Source organism: Corythoichthys intestinalis, chromosome 16 (assembly GCF_030265065.1).
Source record: "Corythoichthys intestinalis isolate RoL2023-P3 chromosome 16, ASM3026506v1, whole genome shotgun sequence".
In the NCBI taxonomy this organism is placed as follows: Eukaryota; Metazoa; Chordata; class Actinopteri; order Syngnathiformes; family Syngnathidae; genus Corythoichthys; species Corythoichthys intestinalis.
This window is the reverse complement of record NC_080410.1, coordinates 49,451,477-49,471,192: the sequence shown is the minus strand read 5'-3', so window position 1 is coordinate 49,471,192 and position 19,716 is coordinate 49,451,477. Positions and strand designations below refer to the sequence as shown.

Genomic DNA, 19,716 nt, shown 5'->3' with positions numbered 1-19,716 from the left:
CCCTCATCTCCCTCCCCGCCCAAATGAATAGTTCGGTTAGTGAACGGGAAGTGACGTTGCCGAACGAATCACCAAAGACCGCTTCGCAGTATAACTGAACGGGAAGTGACATTGCTTGGTCCCTCCCTCTCTTGCACATTGACCACTCGTCGTAGTTTCAGAAATGAGTGACAGGCGATATCATTCTGCTTTCACAGACAGCCTCGTCGCCCTCCCGCTGCTGCTAAAGCGAGGGAGAACTTCCGCGTCGTCTGTCCTAGTTCTATGGGCTCAAAGTCATGGCTCGTGCTTGCATTTCGATTGAGGACACGGTTAAACATTTTCCTTTTGTGGGGGGAGCGGGGGGTTGGGGTCGGGGGCGCACGGACTTTCATTAGCATGTTCTTGATCACATTTACAATGCTGCTTGCTACCAGCCAACGCAGCATGCTTGCTGTCACGAAAATAAAAATAAATCGAAAGTTTAATTTCTGAATATGGAACGACCAACACATCATATTTACATCTCGCTCTGTTGTATTTTGGTTTTTATGCTCATCACTATTATCACTATTATTTTTAGTCACTATTGTTAAAAATATAAGTGTAAATAGCTAGTTGTCGAATGTGCTGCTCTGAAATAAAGACAATACTACATTTTGATATTTGCCAGTTTAATTGCAAATCAGTATTAAGATGATCGTATTGAATTTTTGCACTGGTATTAATAAATAAAATAATCCGGTCAGCTCCCCTGTCGTCCCCGCATCTCAGATCGTCAAATGCTGACGAGAAAATTGTTTGCTCTTTACGATATCGCCTTTCTACTCTCATTAGTCTGATAAGAAAAATGTAGACATATTGCGACATCTCCCGTGTCCATGTGCGTTGTTTTGGGGCGCTTGAGTAGCACATGATGGACGGATTGACATAATTTGTCAAACCAACCAACATCTGACACGAAAAAAAAAATAAAACACTTGGAAAAAATGGACATGTATATACCGTTTAATTGCAAATCAGTATTATGGTGATCATACTATATATTCTTTTTTTCTGTGCACATATGAGGTAAATATCACTGCCATGAAGCCTCCATATAGTGACAGTTCTTTGCCTCCTTCATTGCCGTCACGCGACCGCAGCTCAGCTTTTGCTTGCCTCGTAGCTACCCGTGTTTTAAATTACTGTAAATTTGATAGTATGTCGTAATAGGTAGTCCCGAGTCTGTTGAGAAAAGTAGTACACTAAACCATGCTCGCTAGATTTGTGTGGTGTTTTTGTCTTTTAGAGCTGCATTTGATAGGCTCCACGTTAACAAATATGTGACAAAGTCCTTTCCTTTCATTATTTGATTCGTTCACCGCATAGTCATTACTGGAAAGTCAAGTTAGCAGCAAGCTAGGTCAGGAGCCGGAGGACCGAGTCACTGAACGGGAAGTGACAAAACTCAGTCTTGCCCCCCTGCCTGCACGCTGGCTGCTTATTGGCCACACGTGGAAGTGAGTGACATACGCGCTGATTCTGCTTCCGGTCCCTCCCCTGCCCGCGATGAGGCTGGCGTCTGATTGGTCGTGTGCGATGTCAGAAGACGCTGCCGCTTGCTCAACGCCCTCCCACGCAGCGAACAAGCACCAACTTCATAGAACGAATCAGTGCAGATGGTGATTAGTTCGGTCTCGTTCACCCAAACAATTCGTTCAAAAAGAACGAATCGTTCGCGACCGATACAACATTAGTACAGATGCTTGCCCGGTCGGTCCCTTGGCGTTTGGACTCGCCGCCAAACATTGGTGACTACCGTTTCCGGGTCATTGCTAAACTGTGGGTACAGTTTAGTAATCTGTGGGTACAGTTTACTAATCTGTGGGTGCAGTTTATTAATCTGTGGGTACAGTTTAATAAACTGTAGGTACAGTTTAGTAAACTGTGGGTACAGATTAGCTATGATTTTTTATTTTTTCTATCCTGGCACCCGGGGGGCTCCGTACTTCTTGGCCCCTGTTTCAGAAAAATCATAGAACCGCCACTGGGCTAAACTGAAAGCCCAAAACAAAACAAAACACTCGTGCGTTTCACTGCGCTCGGGATGCTCCCCTCCTCTTGGAACATCACCCAGGAAAGTTTGTAGCGAGACAAAGTGGGAACGAGGGAGAAAGACTGATGTGGGAAGAAGGAGGGGGAGAAAAGACTGATGGCTGCTTTGATCTTTGGAGGCCCTGTCTGGATTAAAAAAAGAAGGAAAAACAAAAGAGAGACGGCCTACACACTGGACCATAGACGATTGGACGTCGATCATCGTCAATCATAATAAATCGGCGTTGCAATTGGGGAACGGGTATTTGAAGGCCAATAAAAGCCACCACATCAAATAAAAGATCGTAGATCAAAAGAAGCACGTGGTTTTTTTTTTTTTTTCTTTTTTCTGAAATCCCCCCCAACCCCCGAAAAAGGGTGGTGGGTGGGTGTTCTGCCACGCTTGATCGTGCCCCGGTCCTGCCCAGCCTCTTCTGATTGGCTAGACGCGCACCCAAGGGGGGAAAGTTTGAATAAAATAGAAGAGCATGGCACCAGAAGAGTAGTATCACCCGAGGGATTAAGATGACAGCCGTCCGGATCGCCTCGTCCTTGCTGCCGCTGCTACTGGCGGTGATGATGCAAGCCGGAGCCGGAGAGTGCGCGCGGAGGTTCCGCGGCGCCGGTGGCGGCGGCCGCAACCCGCAACCACGACGCGCGCCGCCGCCTCCCACATACCGGGCGGCCAGCGGCAACCGGGGTGACGCCACCGAGAGTTTCCCACTGGATTTCACCGCCGTGGAAGACAACATGGATAACTTCATGACGCAAGTCAAGAATCTGGCGCAGTCGCTCTACCCGTGTTCGGCGCAAAAACTCGACCACGACATGAGGCTACACTTTTTGGACAACGCCTCGGTCACCTGCAACGACGGAAGCCCCGCGGGGTACGTACAGCCGAAGGCCGACTAAATTTGACGGCGATAGACGTCCAATCCATTTTGCTCTCCCAGTCACAATAAACGGAGTTAGCCTTTTGGGCCAGGGGGGGCACAACATGTTGATGACCCCAAAACGTAGTGTCATTAAAAAATTAACTTACAATAATATTTTTAATAATAAGTTGAAAATGAGCTTTTTTTTTTTTTGTTTCCCATCATTTTTTAGGGTAATTCTATATCAGGCTGCTTCAAGGGCGTAGGTTTGGTGTCTTGGTAGGGACGAAATGGCATAATCTGCATGTCCACTTTTTGCTGGGGATGGGACATTCATAATGATCAATGCAAAATAAATCTGTATTGACGTATACTAACTTTTATGCATATTGGTTCAGCCAACACCGTTCAATTCAAACCTTTGTTTTCAAAAACTACTAAGGAAACATTTTTGAAAACTTCTAGAAAAGATGTCTGGATTTTATGAGCGAATTTAAATAGCATTATTTGAACATAACTTAAATTATACTAACATACACAATGAATACAAGCTTGTTAATCATCTCTTGACTATCCAAGAATTAATAAAAAAAAAGTTTTTAAATCATTCAACAGTGTCTAAATAAACAAATTAAATATAACTGAAAAACTTATTCGTCAGGGGATTACATAAATAAATAAAAATTGAGCTGTCCTTCAAGTAAAACACTACTGTTTGTCCACAAGCACACCCAAACTCAACAAAAAAAATTAAATTTCCCTTGTAAGCTGCTTCAAGACCACATAAATTGAAAAAAAAAGTCAAATTGGGGAGAAGGGGGAAAACCTCGGTTCAGTACATTTCTAACAGTTAATTTAACGCTAACAGAAGAAAACATACAGGTGGACACTTCTCTCTAAGCAGCTTCACAGGTTAGCAAGTTCACACAGTTTGATGTTATGCTAACTCATATGCAGGTCGAACTTTCAGTAGCAAACCTTGTGGTGTGTTCCCCACTTCCACAACATTGACGTCTTTTTACATTTCTCAAAGTGGCTACTGCTGGCTGAAAAAAAAACCTTTTAATATCCCTTATATCTCTAATATTTTATGCGTGTGTATGTGTGTGTGGGGGGGGGGGGGGTCAAATCATCAGCCAATCAAATGTGCATTTCGGAAGGGTGGAAAATGGACTGGCACGTTCAGCAAGTGAAAAGAGGTCCATGTAAGTCTGAACATAATGAAAATAATTCACTTAATAATGGTTGGGTCAATTGCAATATATAAAACATATGGGAAGACAGTGTAAATGACCTATATAACTGAAGTCATTATATAACGCAAATAATAAGCCCTTAAAAGTTGGTAGGGACAATTTGAGCATCCTGAAAAGTTGGTAGTGTTTGGTCCCTACCATCACCATGCAAACCTATGCCCTTGGGCTGCTTAGAACAGCGATATTTTTTGCCAAGATTGTTATCCATTGAATATGGTATGCCCGCCGGTGTCGTGCCAATGTAGTTACCCCAGTCAAAAATGGTATCCCCTGGGCGGAGCCGTATGGAGGTAGATTTGTGTCTTCATTATTTGATTTAAAAAATGTGTTTGAAAGCAAAAATGAATTTAAAACGTAAAAGTATTTGAAAGCAATTTTTTCTTTGATTTTTTTTTTTTTTTTTTTTGATTGAAGTCAATTTTTTTTTTTTTTTTTTTGATCGAAGCAAAAATGTCAATTTTTTTTTTTGATCGAAGCAAAAATGTCCTAATTATTCAATCAAAAAAAAAAAAAAGTTGCTTCAAACAAAATATATATATTTTCAAACAAAAAATCACCTCAATAAAAAAAGAAAACTTTCAGTCATAGAAAAAAAGTTTTTGATTGCGAAAAAATACACTAGATTTTTTCATTTAAAAAGTTTTCTTTGATTTTAGCAATCCTTTTTGTGTTTGGGCCATATTATAGGGAGGACATTTGTGTCTAAATCACTAAAATACCCATAAAAGTTGGTTCAATCAAAAAAATATATTTTCAAGCAAAGCAAAAAAAAAACATTTGAAAAATAAAATTGCCCTTCCCTATTTTTTAAAAAAATAATATGCAAAGCAAATGACCGTCTAAGGTGCTAGTCACATGATCTGTTGGAAAAATAATTTTGACCAGTTATAATTTTTTTTTTTTGTTCATTTCATTCAATTTTGTTGTTTGCTTTATTGCTTTACAACTTTTATATACAGTATATATAGGACAGTCAATTACATGCAATGACACTTTTCGGCCACCGAGGGGGCCTGCCCCCCATTAAAATCTGCTTATGGTCACAATAGTTTGGACGTCTATCGCAGTTAATGCACTATAGGTCAAATGGAATGCAAGTCATCCAGAAAGTTAATTGTGTTCGGCAACAAATTGGCAGAATAAAATCTCCGCTTTCGTCACTTTTCATTCTGCAGACTGCATCTTTATGACCAGTGTTGTTAATCTTACTTTAAAAAAGTAATTAATTACAGTTACAAATTACTTCTCCCAAAAAGTAATTGCGTTAGTAACTCAGTTACCTGAATGTAAGAGTAATTAGTTACTTGGCAAAGTAACTGGTGTTACCTTCCATGTGTTTTTTCTAGGGCTGTCAAAATTATCGCGTTAACGGGCAGTAATTAATTTTTTAAAGCTAGTCACGTTAAAATATTTGACGCAATTAACGCACATGCCCCGCACAAACAGATTAAAATGACAGCACAGTGACATGTCCACTTGTTACTTGTGTTTTTTGTCTCCCTCTGCTGGCGCTTTGGTGCGACTGAATTCATGGGTTTAAGCCAGGGGGGTCCAAACTTTTTGCAAAGGGGACCAGATTTGGTGTTGTAAAAATGTGGGGGGCCGACCTTGGCTGACGTCCTTTACCTAGACCAATATATTTAAGCAAATTTTAACAAGCCATTCTGTGTGTCACATTTGCTTTATAATTTTTTAAAAATTTATTATTTCAACAATCTCGCAACTAGCCTTTGTGGCGTTCTCTTTCGACTCTCGAGCTCTTGCAAAATACTGTTTCTGTGAAATTAAACTAGCTTCAAGTTGCTTCAATTTCTCGCTGCGTAGCTTCCCTGTAATCTTGTCGTACGTGTCAGCGTGTCTTGTTTGGTAATATCGCCTCAGATTGAACTCTCTAAAAACAGCGACTGTCTCTTTGGAAATGAGGCAGACACAAATGATGCGTATTTTCGTGAAAAAAATAGTCCAATTTCCACATATCCTTGAAGTGTTGGCCGTCACAGTCAACTTTCTTTTTTTGTTGTTGTTGATTGTCGCCATTTTAGAAAATTGGAAGTCAAGGGTCACACGGGGTAATGTTGCTTCGAGTACTGCTGCCTTTTAGTGGGTAAATGAGGAGCAGCATTTAGTGTGTAAGCTACTTCATTTTCTGGTAGCAGTACTACTGACCAATTTATAGTCTGTGTGGGGGCCAGACGTTATTGATCTTATGACAGAGGCTGGGGGCCGGATAAAATTTGACCACGGGCCACATTTGGCCCCCGGGCCGCACTTTGGACATGTCTGGTTTAAGCACAATGAGCACTGTGTAATTATTGAAATCAACAATGGCAAGCTACTAGTTATTTTTTGATTGAAATTTTTACAGATTTTATTAAAACGAAAACATTAAGAGGGGTTTTAATATAAAATTTCTATAACGTACTAACATTTATCCTTTAAGAACTACAAGTCTTTCTATCCATGGATCGCTTTAACAGAATGTTAATGTTAATGCCATCTTGTTGATTTATTGTTATAATCAACAAAGACAGTACTTATGTACCGTATGTTGAATGTATATATCCGTCTTATGTCTAATCTTTCCATTCCAACAATAATTTACAGAAAAATATGGCATATTTTATAGATGGTATGAATTGCGATTAATTACGATTAATTAATTTTCAAGCTGTGATTAACTCGATTAAAAATTGTAATCGTTTGACAGCCCTAGTTTTTTCCCATTCAAAGAAAAAAATAGTAACCTTTGCTGTGTTTGGAAGTCATTTAATGTTGTGAATCAACCGTTAAAGGTGTTAAAATCGCTCCCGTTTTTGCATTACTTCCCTTCTGTCTGCTTTCGACATGTGAAAGTTTTAAAACTGTTTCATCATTTAAAGATAGACTCAAGTCAAGATTTTGCCAATTTAGGAGTATTTTAGATAAAAAGTTAGTTAGGTTCGCAAGGAAGGGTCGCTGCAACAGTGCCTTTCTGAGAAGTCTACTGCTTTAAGATTGCGGCTGCTTACTAACGCCAACGAGTCTGTCATTTCGCATCTAGTTCTTTATGCATGTGATATCTAGCGTAGCATCAAGTGGGCGTAGATTATAGGCTGTCGGCTACTGTCAGGAAATATAGAGCCACCTAGCCTAGCATCTCGTTTGCTACAGCGTCACAACAAACACTCTTCCCTCTGCATATCTCTGACTTTTCTCGCATCATTCAACCAACGTAGTATGGCATAGTAACAAACATTTTCTCATTGCCAAAACGGTGACAAAATCCGAACGGAGAAAAAAAAACGTAATGCACGAAAAAACGTACAGATTTTGAACGTACGGCGTACACATTTAAAAATCAGTGCTCACTTGTACAAATAACGCCGAACCCGTGCAACTTGACAGGCATGTGTAGTGGAGTAAAAAAGTACAGATACTAGCAGTGCAACGGTTTGCGGTTCAAAACCGAACCGTACGATTCGCCCTGTACGGTTCAATACGCCTTTATGAACCGCGCCTTTTTGGTTTTGCAATTACAGTAATTTATTCCGAACGCTTGTGGAATGAATTGGTCAAACTCTGTGTGCCTGTGTGTGTGTGACGTGAAGCGCAGCTGTGGAGAAATTCCCGCCCCGCGAGTAAATGTCCAATCGCTGTCAAGCACCTGTGTAATAGGAGCCGAGTAACACCCCCTCTCGCTTACGAGCGAGGTGAAAGTGAAACAAGAAAGAAAACAAAAAAAGTTATGGCGAGCGGAGGAGTCGACAGACCGAATTTTGAGGAAGCACCGGCTTCTTTCAAAACTGCGGTGTGGCAACATTTCGGTTTTCCCGTGGACTACAATGCAGACGGAGAAAAAATATTGAGAAAAAAATAATGAAACAATTTGCAAGCATTGCTCAGCGCTTGTTCCCTATGCTAACGGCAACAGTTCTAGCATGACTCGGCACCTCAGCCAGGATCACCCACAGACATCGCTTTCTCAGAGCAGGACAACCTCGAACATGACACCAGTGAAAACACACGGGTCTATAGAAGAGGTGTTCCAAAAGCCTTACAATATCAGGTCAGCAAAAACACAAGAAAATAACCCACGCAGTGGGTATGTGCATTGCAAAAGAGATGCAACCATATTCCGTGGTTGAAAATGCGGGCTTCGTTAATTTAATTGCAACGCTTGACCCGGGTTATATTGTTCCCTCGCGGACATATTTCGCCCACAACATAATCCCCGACATTTATGAAATGGCACTCAAAGCCATCGAAGATGATTTCGCTAAAGCACATAGTTTCGCCCTAACCACTGATAGTTGGACGTCCCATGCTACAGAGTGCTACTACCTAACTGTGACGGTCCACTATAATTCATACCTGTCAAGTTGTCCGGTCTCGTCGTAATTTGTACAAGTGATCACTCATTTTTAAATGTGTACGCCGTACGTTACGTTCAAAATCTGCACGTTTTTCGTGCATTACGTTTTTTTTTTCATCCGTTCGGATTTGGTCACCGTTTCTGCAACGAGACAATGTTTTTAATACGTTGGATGAATGACGCGAGAAAAGTCAGACACGGAGAGGGAAGAGTGTTTGTTAAGACGCTGTAGCAAACGCGATGCTTGGCCAGGTGGCTCCAATATTTCCTGATTTAGCAGACAGCATACAATCTACGCCTAGATATCTCATGCATATAGAACTACATGCGAAAGTAAACAGCCGCCATTTTAGAGCAGTAAACTTCTCAGAAAGGCTCTGCTGTAGTAAACCTTACGAGCGAACCTAAGCAACTTTTTATCCAAAATACTCCTAAATCGGCAAAATCTTGACTTGAGTCTATCTTTAAAGGATGAAACAGTTTTAAAATTTTCACATGTCCAAAGTAGAGGGAAGGGAACTAAGGCAAAAACGGGAATAATTTTATCAACTTTAACGGTTGATTCACATTAAATGACCTCCAAACATAGCGAAGGTTACGACGTTTTTGGGTTTGTTTGTTTGTTTGTTTTTTTAAATGAAAAAAAAAACATGAAAGGTATCACCAGTTACTTTGCCAAGTAAATTTTTTACTATTGTGTGTGTATTTTAGTAGTCAGTCACTACACTTGCCAAAGAGCTAAGAGGCATTTTAACAGTCGAAAATGTTTACATTCTGAGTGTTTATTTCATTTTTTAAAAAGCAAAATAAAGGCAGTTAAAAAAAAAAAAAAAAAAAGCAAAATGCAAACCGAAACCGAACCGAAACCGTGATCCCAAAGCCGAGGTTCAAACCGAACCGTGGGCTAACTGAACCGTTGCACCCCTAACAGATACATGCTGTAGAATGTAGTGAAGTAAAAGGTAGCACATAGTACAGTAACGAAGTACTTTTACTTTGTTAACTTCCACTACTGTGTATATGAAAACAGTTTTAAAATCGGCTATTCATTAAAGGTGAGCCTTATACCCATGGCTTTTTGCTTGTTGTAAGGAATTGAGTTATTCTTAAAAGGTTTAATGTTCTACACCCAATGAGAAACAATTTAAGGTTTTGGCCAATATAGGGCAACCAGTCATAAAACAAGTCATATTTTTTTGTGTGCTATCATTTTCATAGCTATATAGTCTTTTTTATTCAGGTTTTTTGGCAAGTCATTCCTGTTGCATATGACACTATGGTCTCTAATGGAAGCATACTTTTATTAGTAAAGCAATGAAATTTTATGACTATTTGGGCTTTTAAAAAAAGTTTGATTCGATTTACATGGAGTGATTAAATGCCATCATTTTCCAGCATAAACAGGAAAATTGAGCTTCGCTTTTGTGTATGCAGTGATCCCTCGCTACTTCGCGCTTCAAAATTTGCACCCTCGGTCCATCGCGGAATTTTTAATGTAAAAAATAGAAGAAAAAAAAAGTTATATACCGTATTGGCCCGAATATAAGACGGCCCTGATTATAAGACGACCCCCTCTTTTTCAAGACTCAAGTTTAAAAAAGTACTTCTTGAACACCAAATTAATTTTTATACAGAAAATAATTATAGTACATCCGAAACAAATGATTATAACAATATATTTGAGAGAAAAAGCATGTTATTTTGCCTCATTCAAATCTTAATATCTGAACATTTAAATATGTAAACTAAAGTGCAATCACATTTGTAAATGAATGGCTTCTGTTTTTTTGAATGTAAATAAACCAAGCTATTATGATAAAACAACAAAATTGCAATAACTGCATCAACCATCAAAGTGAATTCTAACTGTAACTGTAGTCTTGAAACAAATCTGAATAAGGAAAAACATTTCAGTAAAATAATGCAAACTGGTTAAACTTGAGAGTAGCTGAGATCTGTCATGACAGAACATCGCTTCAATGATATCTGGCGCCATCTAGCGTCATGAATGGGTATAATTTCTAGACCGCGAATATAAGACGACCCCCTCTTTTTTAGTCGTATTTCAATGCAAAAAACACCGTCTTATATTCGGACCAATACGGTACCTGTGTACATGTACAAATCATTTTCTTTGATGTATACCTCATTTTAATCATGATTATTACATTTGCAGTGCTTAAAAACTAGTGATGTACAATAATGCATTTTTCAACCGTTACCGATAACCAGTGTTGTTTTTGGCAGCCCTTTTAATTTTCGTCTTAGTCTTTTGGACGACAATCATTATTAGTCTTAGTCATATTTTAGTCATCTCAAAATATGTTTGTCTTCGACTAGTTTTTGTTGACGAAAAAAGACTAAATTCGTCTAGTTTTAGTCGATGTTTAGTAAAAATGTTTCGTCTGTGAAATGAAAAAAAAAAAAATTATACCCACCAGGACGCCACAAACTGTATGTGAAAAAAAAAAAGTTGTCTGAGAGCTTAAGAGGACGGTCACCATTAGCAATAGCCTGTTGCTAACACGAATCTGAATGATATGCTAACGCTACGAGTTACATTTTGTGTATGATGATCACTCACCACAGAGAGTTAAGAGGGGGCTTGCCGTTAGCAATAGCCTGATGCTAACGTGAATGCTGTGCTAACGCTACGAGTTACATTTAGTGTGTGATAAGCACTCAGCGCAGACCTTGCCAAGAAAAGAAGACTAATCTAGCGTGTGTATCTCAAAACAGGCAATGGGAAGACTGGAGAGGACACTAGTGGGTGAACTGGGGGGGGGGGGGGGGGGGTTGCAGCACCTCACATGAGTGACACAACCAGACACAAATTGTGAACATGTGACAAAAACTATGGCACATTTTGGTCTCGTTATGTTTTAGTCTCCCAATAAACGTTTTTGGTTCGTTATCGTCTCGTCATCTTCATGAAAAAATTGTTCGTCGACGAAATATTTTCGTTATAGCCGTCGTTGACGAAAAAAACACTGCCGATAACCAATCATTTTCTCCTCCTACCAGCTGATAACCGATAATGTCAAGCCGATAATTCTATTAAAAGATGTATACGATGATCCCTCGCGACTGCGCGCTTCAAACTTTGCGTCCTCAGTCCATCGCGGATTTATTTTGATTAAAAAATAAAGTAAAATAAATACAGCATTTCATTTAAAAAAGTGAAGATATATGCAGGTATACATGTACAAATAATTGATTTCTTTTGTACATATCTCATTTATATCATAATTGTTACATTTGCAGTACTTAAAAGCCATTTATTAAAATTTACATATAAGGTTTTAAAAAAAGAACATTTTTATCATATTTATTTATTTATTCATTATATTTTGGGAAACCAAAAGGAAAAACATGTCTTCTATGCATCTTTTTTCAGTACTGTTCAATCTGAATAAATACATTGAACTAGGGCTGTAGCTATCAATTATTTTAGTAGCCGATTAATCGTTGAGCTAGTTAGATTGAATAATCGAGTAATCGGATAAGGAACATAAAAAATTGTATTTCCTGAGCTGAGACTCAAACGGTATAAAAAAACAAATGAGGATCTATGAACAACATAAGAACAATTGACCAACTTACATAGCAAAAGTTCGCTAGCTTAAATGCTATAAAATGCCAACTTTTTTTTACAATACTTTTAACAAATGATTCAGACATATATTCCCACAAAAACGGCTGAATATACCTATAAACTAAATAAATTATGAATGCATTAATTTTTTTTTTTTTTTTTTAACTTAGCTTATGTTGGTCTTAACAGGGAGCAGCTGGATTCAGCCACGTGAAATGAGGCAGACTAGAGGGCAGTGTATCCACCCAAATCAATAAAACTCAATGCAAACTCTTTCAAAACAAACCACGCTAACGCCTCTTTAATTAAACGAATCCTCGAAGCAGCAAAATTTATTTCGAATCTTTTTTCTAATCGAATACTGGAGTTAATTGATTAATCGTTGCAGCACTACATTAAACACACCAAAATTAAGAAAAAACATGTAAATAAGCTCCGCCTCTACTTTGTGGATTTGAGATTTTTGCAGACGATGGGGCATTCTCCATTAACCGTGAAAAACGAGGGATCACTGCACACAATTTTAAATTATACACAAGAGCAAATGTTACAATTTATGACTTTTTCCATATCATATGTGAACAAATCGTAAATTCCAAAATCTAAACAATGTTTAGCCTATTAATGAATTATTACTAATAATACAAAGTAAATAATTGCACAAAAATGCCTAAAGGAGGGGTTGAGGCGCTGGTGAAGAATTGGACAAAACTGCCTTATTTGGAGGCTAAATCAAGTATATAATGAAGTATACAATTATCATAATAATAATCATAATCAAGTATATAATTATCGGATTGCATTATCGGTTGAATTGACGTCATAATTGCAATTATTGGCTGATAATTATCGATAACCGATATTATCGTGCATCTTTATTAAAAAACATTTATTAAAATATGCTGGCCAAAAGTATTGGCAACCCTGCAATTCTGTCCGATAATGCTCAATTTCTCCCAGAAAATGATTGCAATTACAAATGCTTTGGTAGTGATAGCTTCATTTATTTTGCTTGCAATGAAAAACCACAAAAGGTAATGAAAAAAAAAAAAAATCATTATAGTTTTACATAAAACTCCAAAAATGGGCCGGACAAAAGTATTGGCGCCCTCAGCCTAATACTTGGTAGCGCAACCTTTAGACAGAATAACTGCGAACAACCGTTTCCGGTAGCCATCAATGAGTTTCTTACAATGCTCAGCTGGAATTTTAGACCATTCTTCTTTGGCCAACTGTTCCAGGTCTCTAAGATTTGAAGGGTGCTATTTTCAGATCTCTCAACAAGTGTTCTATGGGATTCAGGTCTGGACACTTTCGAAGTTTCCAGTGCTTTCTCTCAAACCATTTTCTAGTGCTTTTTGAAGTGTGTTTTGGGTCATTGTCCTGCTGGAAGACCCATGACCTCTGAGGGAGACCCAGTTTTATCACACTGATGCTGCAAAATTTGTTGGTCATCTTCAGACTTCATAATGCCATGCGCAAGGTCAAGCAGTCCAGTGCCAGAGGTCGCAAAGCAACCCCAAAACATCAGGGAACATCCACCATGTTTGACTGTGGGGATAGTGTTCTTTTCTTTGAAGGCCTTGTTTTTTTCCTGTAAACTCTATGTTGATGCCTTTTCCCAAAAAGCTCTTCTTTTGTCTCATCTGACCAGAGAACATTCTTCCAAAACGTTTTTGGCTTTCTCAGCAGTTTTGGAAAACTCCAGCCTGGCTTTTTTATGTCTTTGGGTCAGAAGTGGGGTCTTCCTGGGTATCCTACCATAGAGTTCCTTTTCATTCAGACGCCAACAGATAGTACAGGTTGTCGTACCCACGGACTGCGGGACAGCTTGAACTTGTTTGGATGTTAGTTCTAGGTTCTTTAACCATCAATTCCGTCAATTTCTCTTTTCCGCCTACATCTAGGGAGGTTAGCCACAGTGCCGTGGGCTTTACACTTATTGATGATACTGCGAACGGTAGACACAGGAACATTCAGGTCTTTGGAGATGGACCTGTAGCCTTGAGATTGCCCATGCTTCGTTACGATTTTGCTTTTCAAGTCCCCAGACAGTTCTTTGGTCTTCTTTCTTTTCTCCATGTTCAATGTGGTACACACAAGGACACGGGACAGAGGTTGGGTCAACTTTAATCCATTTTAACTGGCTGCATGTGTGATTTAGTTATTGCCACCACCTGTTATGTCCCACAGGTAAGTAACAGGCGCTGTTAATTACACCAATTAGAGAAGCATCACATGATTTTTCAAAGGGTGCCAATACATTTGTCCGGCCCATTTTTGGAGTTGTGTGTAAAATGATAATTTTTTTTTTTTCCCGATTCTTTTTTGTGTTTTTTCATAGCAAGCAAAATCATTGAAGATATTACTACCAAAGCATTTGTAATTGCAATCATTTTCTAGGAGAAATTGAGCATTATCTGACAGAATTGCCAATACTTTTGGCCAGCACTGTACGGCTAACCTTTTTTTGTTTTTTTTTTTTTTGTTTATTTTAATTATACTTTAGGGAAAAAACAGTCAAAAAAAACTCGTATTTATATCTCTTTCCAAAGCTGTTAATTCAGAATAAATACATTGAACATACCAAAAAATAAAAACATAAAAAATGTTTATGTAAATAAGCTCCGCCTTTACCTCGTGGACTTTCGATTTTCGGGGTGGGGGGTGGGGGGCTTGGTCTTTGGCAGTCCCCATTAACCGCGAAAAACGTAGGAGCACTGAATACAAAGAAAATCATTGCTACTTGTGTACCCCATACAATTTGCATTTTTCGTTGAGCTTAGAACGTATTTTTATTCGGACTATAAGTCAGTTTTTTTCATAGTTTGGCTAGGGGTGCGACTTATACTCTGGGGCGACTTATGTGTGAAATTATTAACACATTATTATATCATTTCACATGTTACTTTGGTGTTTTGGAGTGACACTGATGGTTTGGTAAACTTGTTAGCATGTTCTTTAAGCTATAGTTATCTGAATAACATTTAATAGCTATGTTACGTTAACATACCGGCCACGTTCGCATTTCGTTGTTCATGCATCATGTAACATTATTATCAAAGATGCGATCGGGTTCGATCACGTCATTTTCAAAGTATCGGAATCGGCAAAAAAATATCGGACATGCCTTTTTAAATTTTTTTTTTTTTTTTTTAATTAAATCATTTTCTAATTGTATTTAACGTTACAGACAAAATACACATAGAACAGATACGTCATCTTGAAAAGAGATGTCCCGATCGATCGGCATCCCGATCGATCTTGTCCGATCACGTCATTTTCAAAGTATGGGAATCGGCAAAAAATATCGGCCATGCCTTTTTTTAATATATATATTTTTTGATTAAATCGTTTTCTAATTGTATTTAACGTTATAAACATAATATGTTACACTCATCCAGAGTCTTTAGTTTTGGCTTAAAGTAGGGCTATCAAATTTATCGCGTAAACGGCGGTAATTAATTTTTTTTTCATTAATCACGTTAAAATATTTAATGCAATTAACGCATGCGCTGCACGACCCACTCACGCATTGTCGCGTTCAATCTATAATGGCGCCGTTATACCCGCAGTGGGTTTTCCCATTGACTGTGTATCAAATACTTGTTCTCCCCACTGTATATATAGAGATAATAGGCAGTGTAAAAGGAGTAGAGAGAATTTTGGCAGTCTTTGGAGCCTCTTTTCAATTGGCTAAGCCTTAAAATCCCTCTCTCAACAATTAGAAATATCGTGGGAAGCAATGTGGGGAAGAACGAGTGGTTGATTTTTTTCATAAAAGCCTATGTTACTTCCCAACGCAGAGAGGATATATCAATTGGTGCCACTACGAACGGTCATGGTTGCACTTCCCATCATGCATTTGGGCAGAACAGTTAAATGGCTACAGTATCATTTACTGAAAGCTCAACAAATACACTAGATGGCAATATTTAGTCACAATATACAAGGTCACATTTATCCTTTAAGAATTACAAGTCTTTCTATCCGTGGATCCCTCTCACAGAAAGAATGTTAATAATGTAAATGCCATCTTGAGGATTTATTGTCATAATAAACAAATACAGTACTAATGTATGTTGAATGTATATATTCGTCCGAGTTTTATTCATTTTTTTCTTAATGTATTGCCAAAATGTATATGATCGGGAAAAATGATCGGGAATGATTGGAATTGAATCGGGAGCAAAAAAAAAAGCAATCGGATCGGGAAATATCGGGATCGGCAGATACTCAAACTAAAATGATCGGGATCGGATCGGGAGCAAAAAAACATGATCGGAACAACCCTAATTATTATACTGTGCACTTATTCAGCATGTTGTTCTCTATTGTATTTTTATTTTAAATTGCCTTTCAAGGTGAAATATCTGTTCAATGTTTTGGATTTTATCAAGTAAATTTCCCCCAAAAATGCGACTTATACTCCGGTGCGACTTATAGTCCGAAAAATACGGTAGTTTCATCATTAAGCAGTGTTATTATACACCATGACATATCCTGGACTGCAGTCAACATGTGTGGACATGACTAAAAATGATATGTGGTCTATTGGCGGATTTAACAGTAATAATTCTGCGTAATTCCTCCTTTAACAGGCGCCCAGTAAAGCTCTTTAGAAACGCAGCGGGAGTAACAGTTTACCGGCAGATGGCATTTTTTTTTTTTTTTTTGCTTTCAGCACTTGTCTGCTAAGATGCTAAATCCATCAGCTCGCATTTGCCGACAAATGAAATCATTTCATACGTGTGAGATTCATCTTACGGAGTCTGCACTTGTTTCAAGTGCTTCCACCCGAATAATATAAAGTCACTGAATAGAGCCAAAGTGTGACTCAGCATCTACGCAGTCGCTGAAACGTGTTTGGCTGCCGTCAAAGTTTAGTCACACCCGTGACTTTTCCGCTTTACCCCCAGAATTTGTCGCATCTGACCGCATCGGTGATCATATCTTAAAATGCCAATCGATTTGCTCATCGCTGTCATGGTGAGATCATCGGCAAAGGATGATGAGCTCAAACATTCCGGTTCTTGTACTGCTATTTGATCTGTAAGAGCATAGGGGTGATTAAGATAAGCCACCTTTTTTTGTTTTTTTTTGCCATTGCGGCTACCTAATGTCACCTTTTTATTCCGGAAGATTGGAATCGACAAAGCGACGTGATGCTAACGTCTGAGATAAAAGACAGACTTAAACCCTGAAGGTGTTATCTCAACAAAGGGTTGGAAAGTACAACTGGAATGTGTCTGTTTAAAAAGTGTATTTAGTCACGCTGGTCCAAAGCCAAAAGATTGTGTATGTAACACAATGGTGTATTCTTGCAGGTATTATCTCAAGGAATCCAAAGGAAGCAGACGCTGGTTGATATTCCTTGAGGGTGAGTACATATCTTCCGTATCTACGTTTTTTTTTTCGATGAGTCAATTTTAGGCTGTAGCTATTGATTATTTAAGTAATCGAATCTATAAATTAATTCAAATGATTGAGTATTGTATTTTTCGGACTATAAGTTGCAGTTTTTTTCATAGTTTGGCTGAGGATGCGACTTATACTCAGGAGCGACTTATGTGTGAAATTATTAACACCTTATGATTAAAGATATTTGAAAATGACGTGATCGGACCTGATCGATCGGGTCCGATCACGTCATTTTCAAAGTATCGGAATCGGCAAAAAAATATCGGACATGCCTTTTTTTAATATATTTACACTTGTGGTCAAAAGTTTCCATACACTTGTGAAGAACATAATGTCATGGCTCTCTTGAGTTTCCAGTTATTTCTATGACTCTGATTTTTCTCCGATAGAGTGATTGGAACAGATACTTCTTTGTCACAAAAAATATTCATGAAGTTTGGTTCTTTTATGACTTTATTATGGGTGAACAGGAAAAAAGTGATCAAATCAGCGCTAATATTTGGTAACATGTCCCTTGGCCATTTTCACTTCAATTAGTTGCTTTTGGTAGCCATCCACAAGCTTCTGGCAAGCTTCTGGTTGAATCTTTGACCACTCCTCTTGACAGAATTGGTGCAGTTCAGTTAAATTTGATGGCTTTCTGACATGGACTTGTTTCTTCAGCATTGTCCACAAGTTCTCAATGGGGTTTAAGTCAAGGCCATTCGAAAACTTTAATTCTAGCCTGATTTAGCCATTCCATTACCACTTTTGATGTGTGTTTGGGGTCATTGTCCTGTTGGAACACCCAACTGCGCCCAAGACCCAATCTTCGGGCTGATGACGTTAGGTTATCTTCACATTTACTCTCTGTAAAGCACCAGTTCCATTGGCAGCAAAACAGCCCCACAGCATAATACTACCACCACTGTGCTTGACGGTAGGCATGGTGTACTTGGGGTTAAAGGCCTCACCTTTTCTCCTCCAAACATATTGCTGGGCATTGTGGCCAAACAGCTCGATTTTTGTTTCGTCTGACCACAGAACTTTCCTCCAGAAGGTCTTATCTTTGTCCATGTGATCAGCAGCAAACTTCAGTCGAGCCTAAAGGTGTCGCTTTTGGAGCAAGGGCTTCCTTCTTGCACGGCAGCCTCTCAGTCCATGGAGATGCAAAACACGCTTGACTGTGGACACTGACACCTGTGTTCCAGCAGCTTCCAATTGTTGGCAGATCTGCTTTTTGCTGAATCTTCACCCTCCTGACCAGCAGGTGATAGCTTGCGTTTTCTTCCTGATTGTGGCAGTGACAAAACAGTGCAATGCACTTTATACTTACAAACAATTGTTTGCTAGCCTGGCTCTGCCAGACTATTCTCCCTGTATTTTTCAAACACTGAGAGAAATAGTCTGGAACCCCTCCCATTAACGGCCTTTTCGAGCAGATACAAAATCAATCGACAAATCAGATTCGTTTATTTGCGTCACGTGTTCTTCACAAGCAACGTCACTCTTGCGCGTCGAAAGTCGTCCCTTCAGCAACACAGACGGTGAACAGCAGAGCCGAGAATATGTTCCAATCCACGGTAAAATCAGTTTTAAATGACCAAAAACACATCGACACGAGTCACTGACAACAATCTGTCTCGCGCTAGCCATGTCGAATAAACTCCGCTCTCTTCGTATGTTTACTTCCGCGCGCAAGTCCGTCATCCTGAAGTCGCCATTTTACTAACGTCACGTCTGCCCGTCGCTGATTGGTCCACTCCGCTGTCTGTATGCTGTGGCTTGCTCCGCCCTGGAAATTGTTTCCGTGGGAAGGGTGGCCAGACTCAATAGCTGGAACAGCGTTGAGTCTGGTGTGCCAGGCTAATTGTTTGCACTGTTGCTCTTGGGACCTGCAGCTGCTTTGAAATGGCTCCAAGTGACTTTCCTGACTTGTTCAAGTCAATGATTCGCTTTTTCAGATCCATGTATGTATATTTTTGACCCAGCAGATTTGATCACTTTTTCTGTTAACCCATAATAAAGTCATAAAATAACCAAACTTCATGAATGTTTTTGTGACAAAGAAGTATCTGTTCCAATCACTCTATTGGAGAAAAATCAGAGTTGTAAAAATAACTGGAAACTCAAGCGAGCCATGACATTATGTTCTTCACGAGTGTATGTAAACTTTTGACCACA

The 19,716-nt window shown here is 39.0% G+C and overlaps 1 protein-coding gene across 1 annotated transcript in view; it reads left to right on the top strand.

Annotated features, from left to right (window-relative positions):
* Window positions 1–2,579: 2,579 nt before the first annotated feature.
* The window catches only part of notum1a (notum, palmitoleoyl-protein carboxylesterase a), a 38,146-nt gene continuing 21,009 nt past the window's right edge, over window positions 2,580–19,716 (top strand). Inside the window, exons 1-2 of the mRNA XM_057817964.1 lie at window positions 2,580–2,942; window positions 17,460–17,512. Coding sequence (XP_057673947.1) covers window positions 2,581–2,942; window positions 17,460–17,512 — 415 coding nt within the window. The 5' untranslated portion in view covers window position 2,580. The remainder of the gene's footprint in view (window positions 2,943–17,459; window positions 17,513–19,716) is intronic.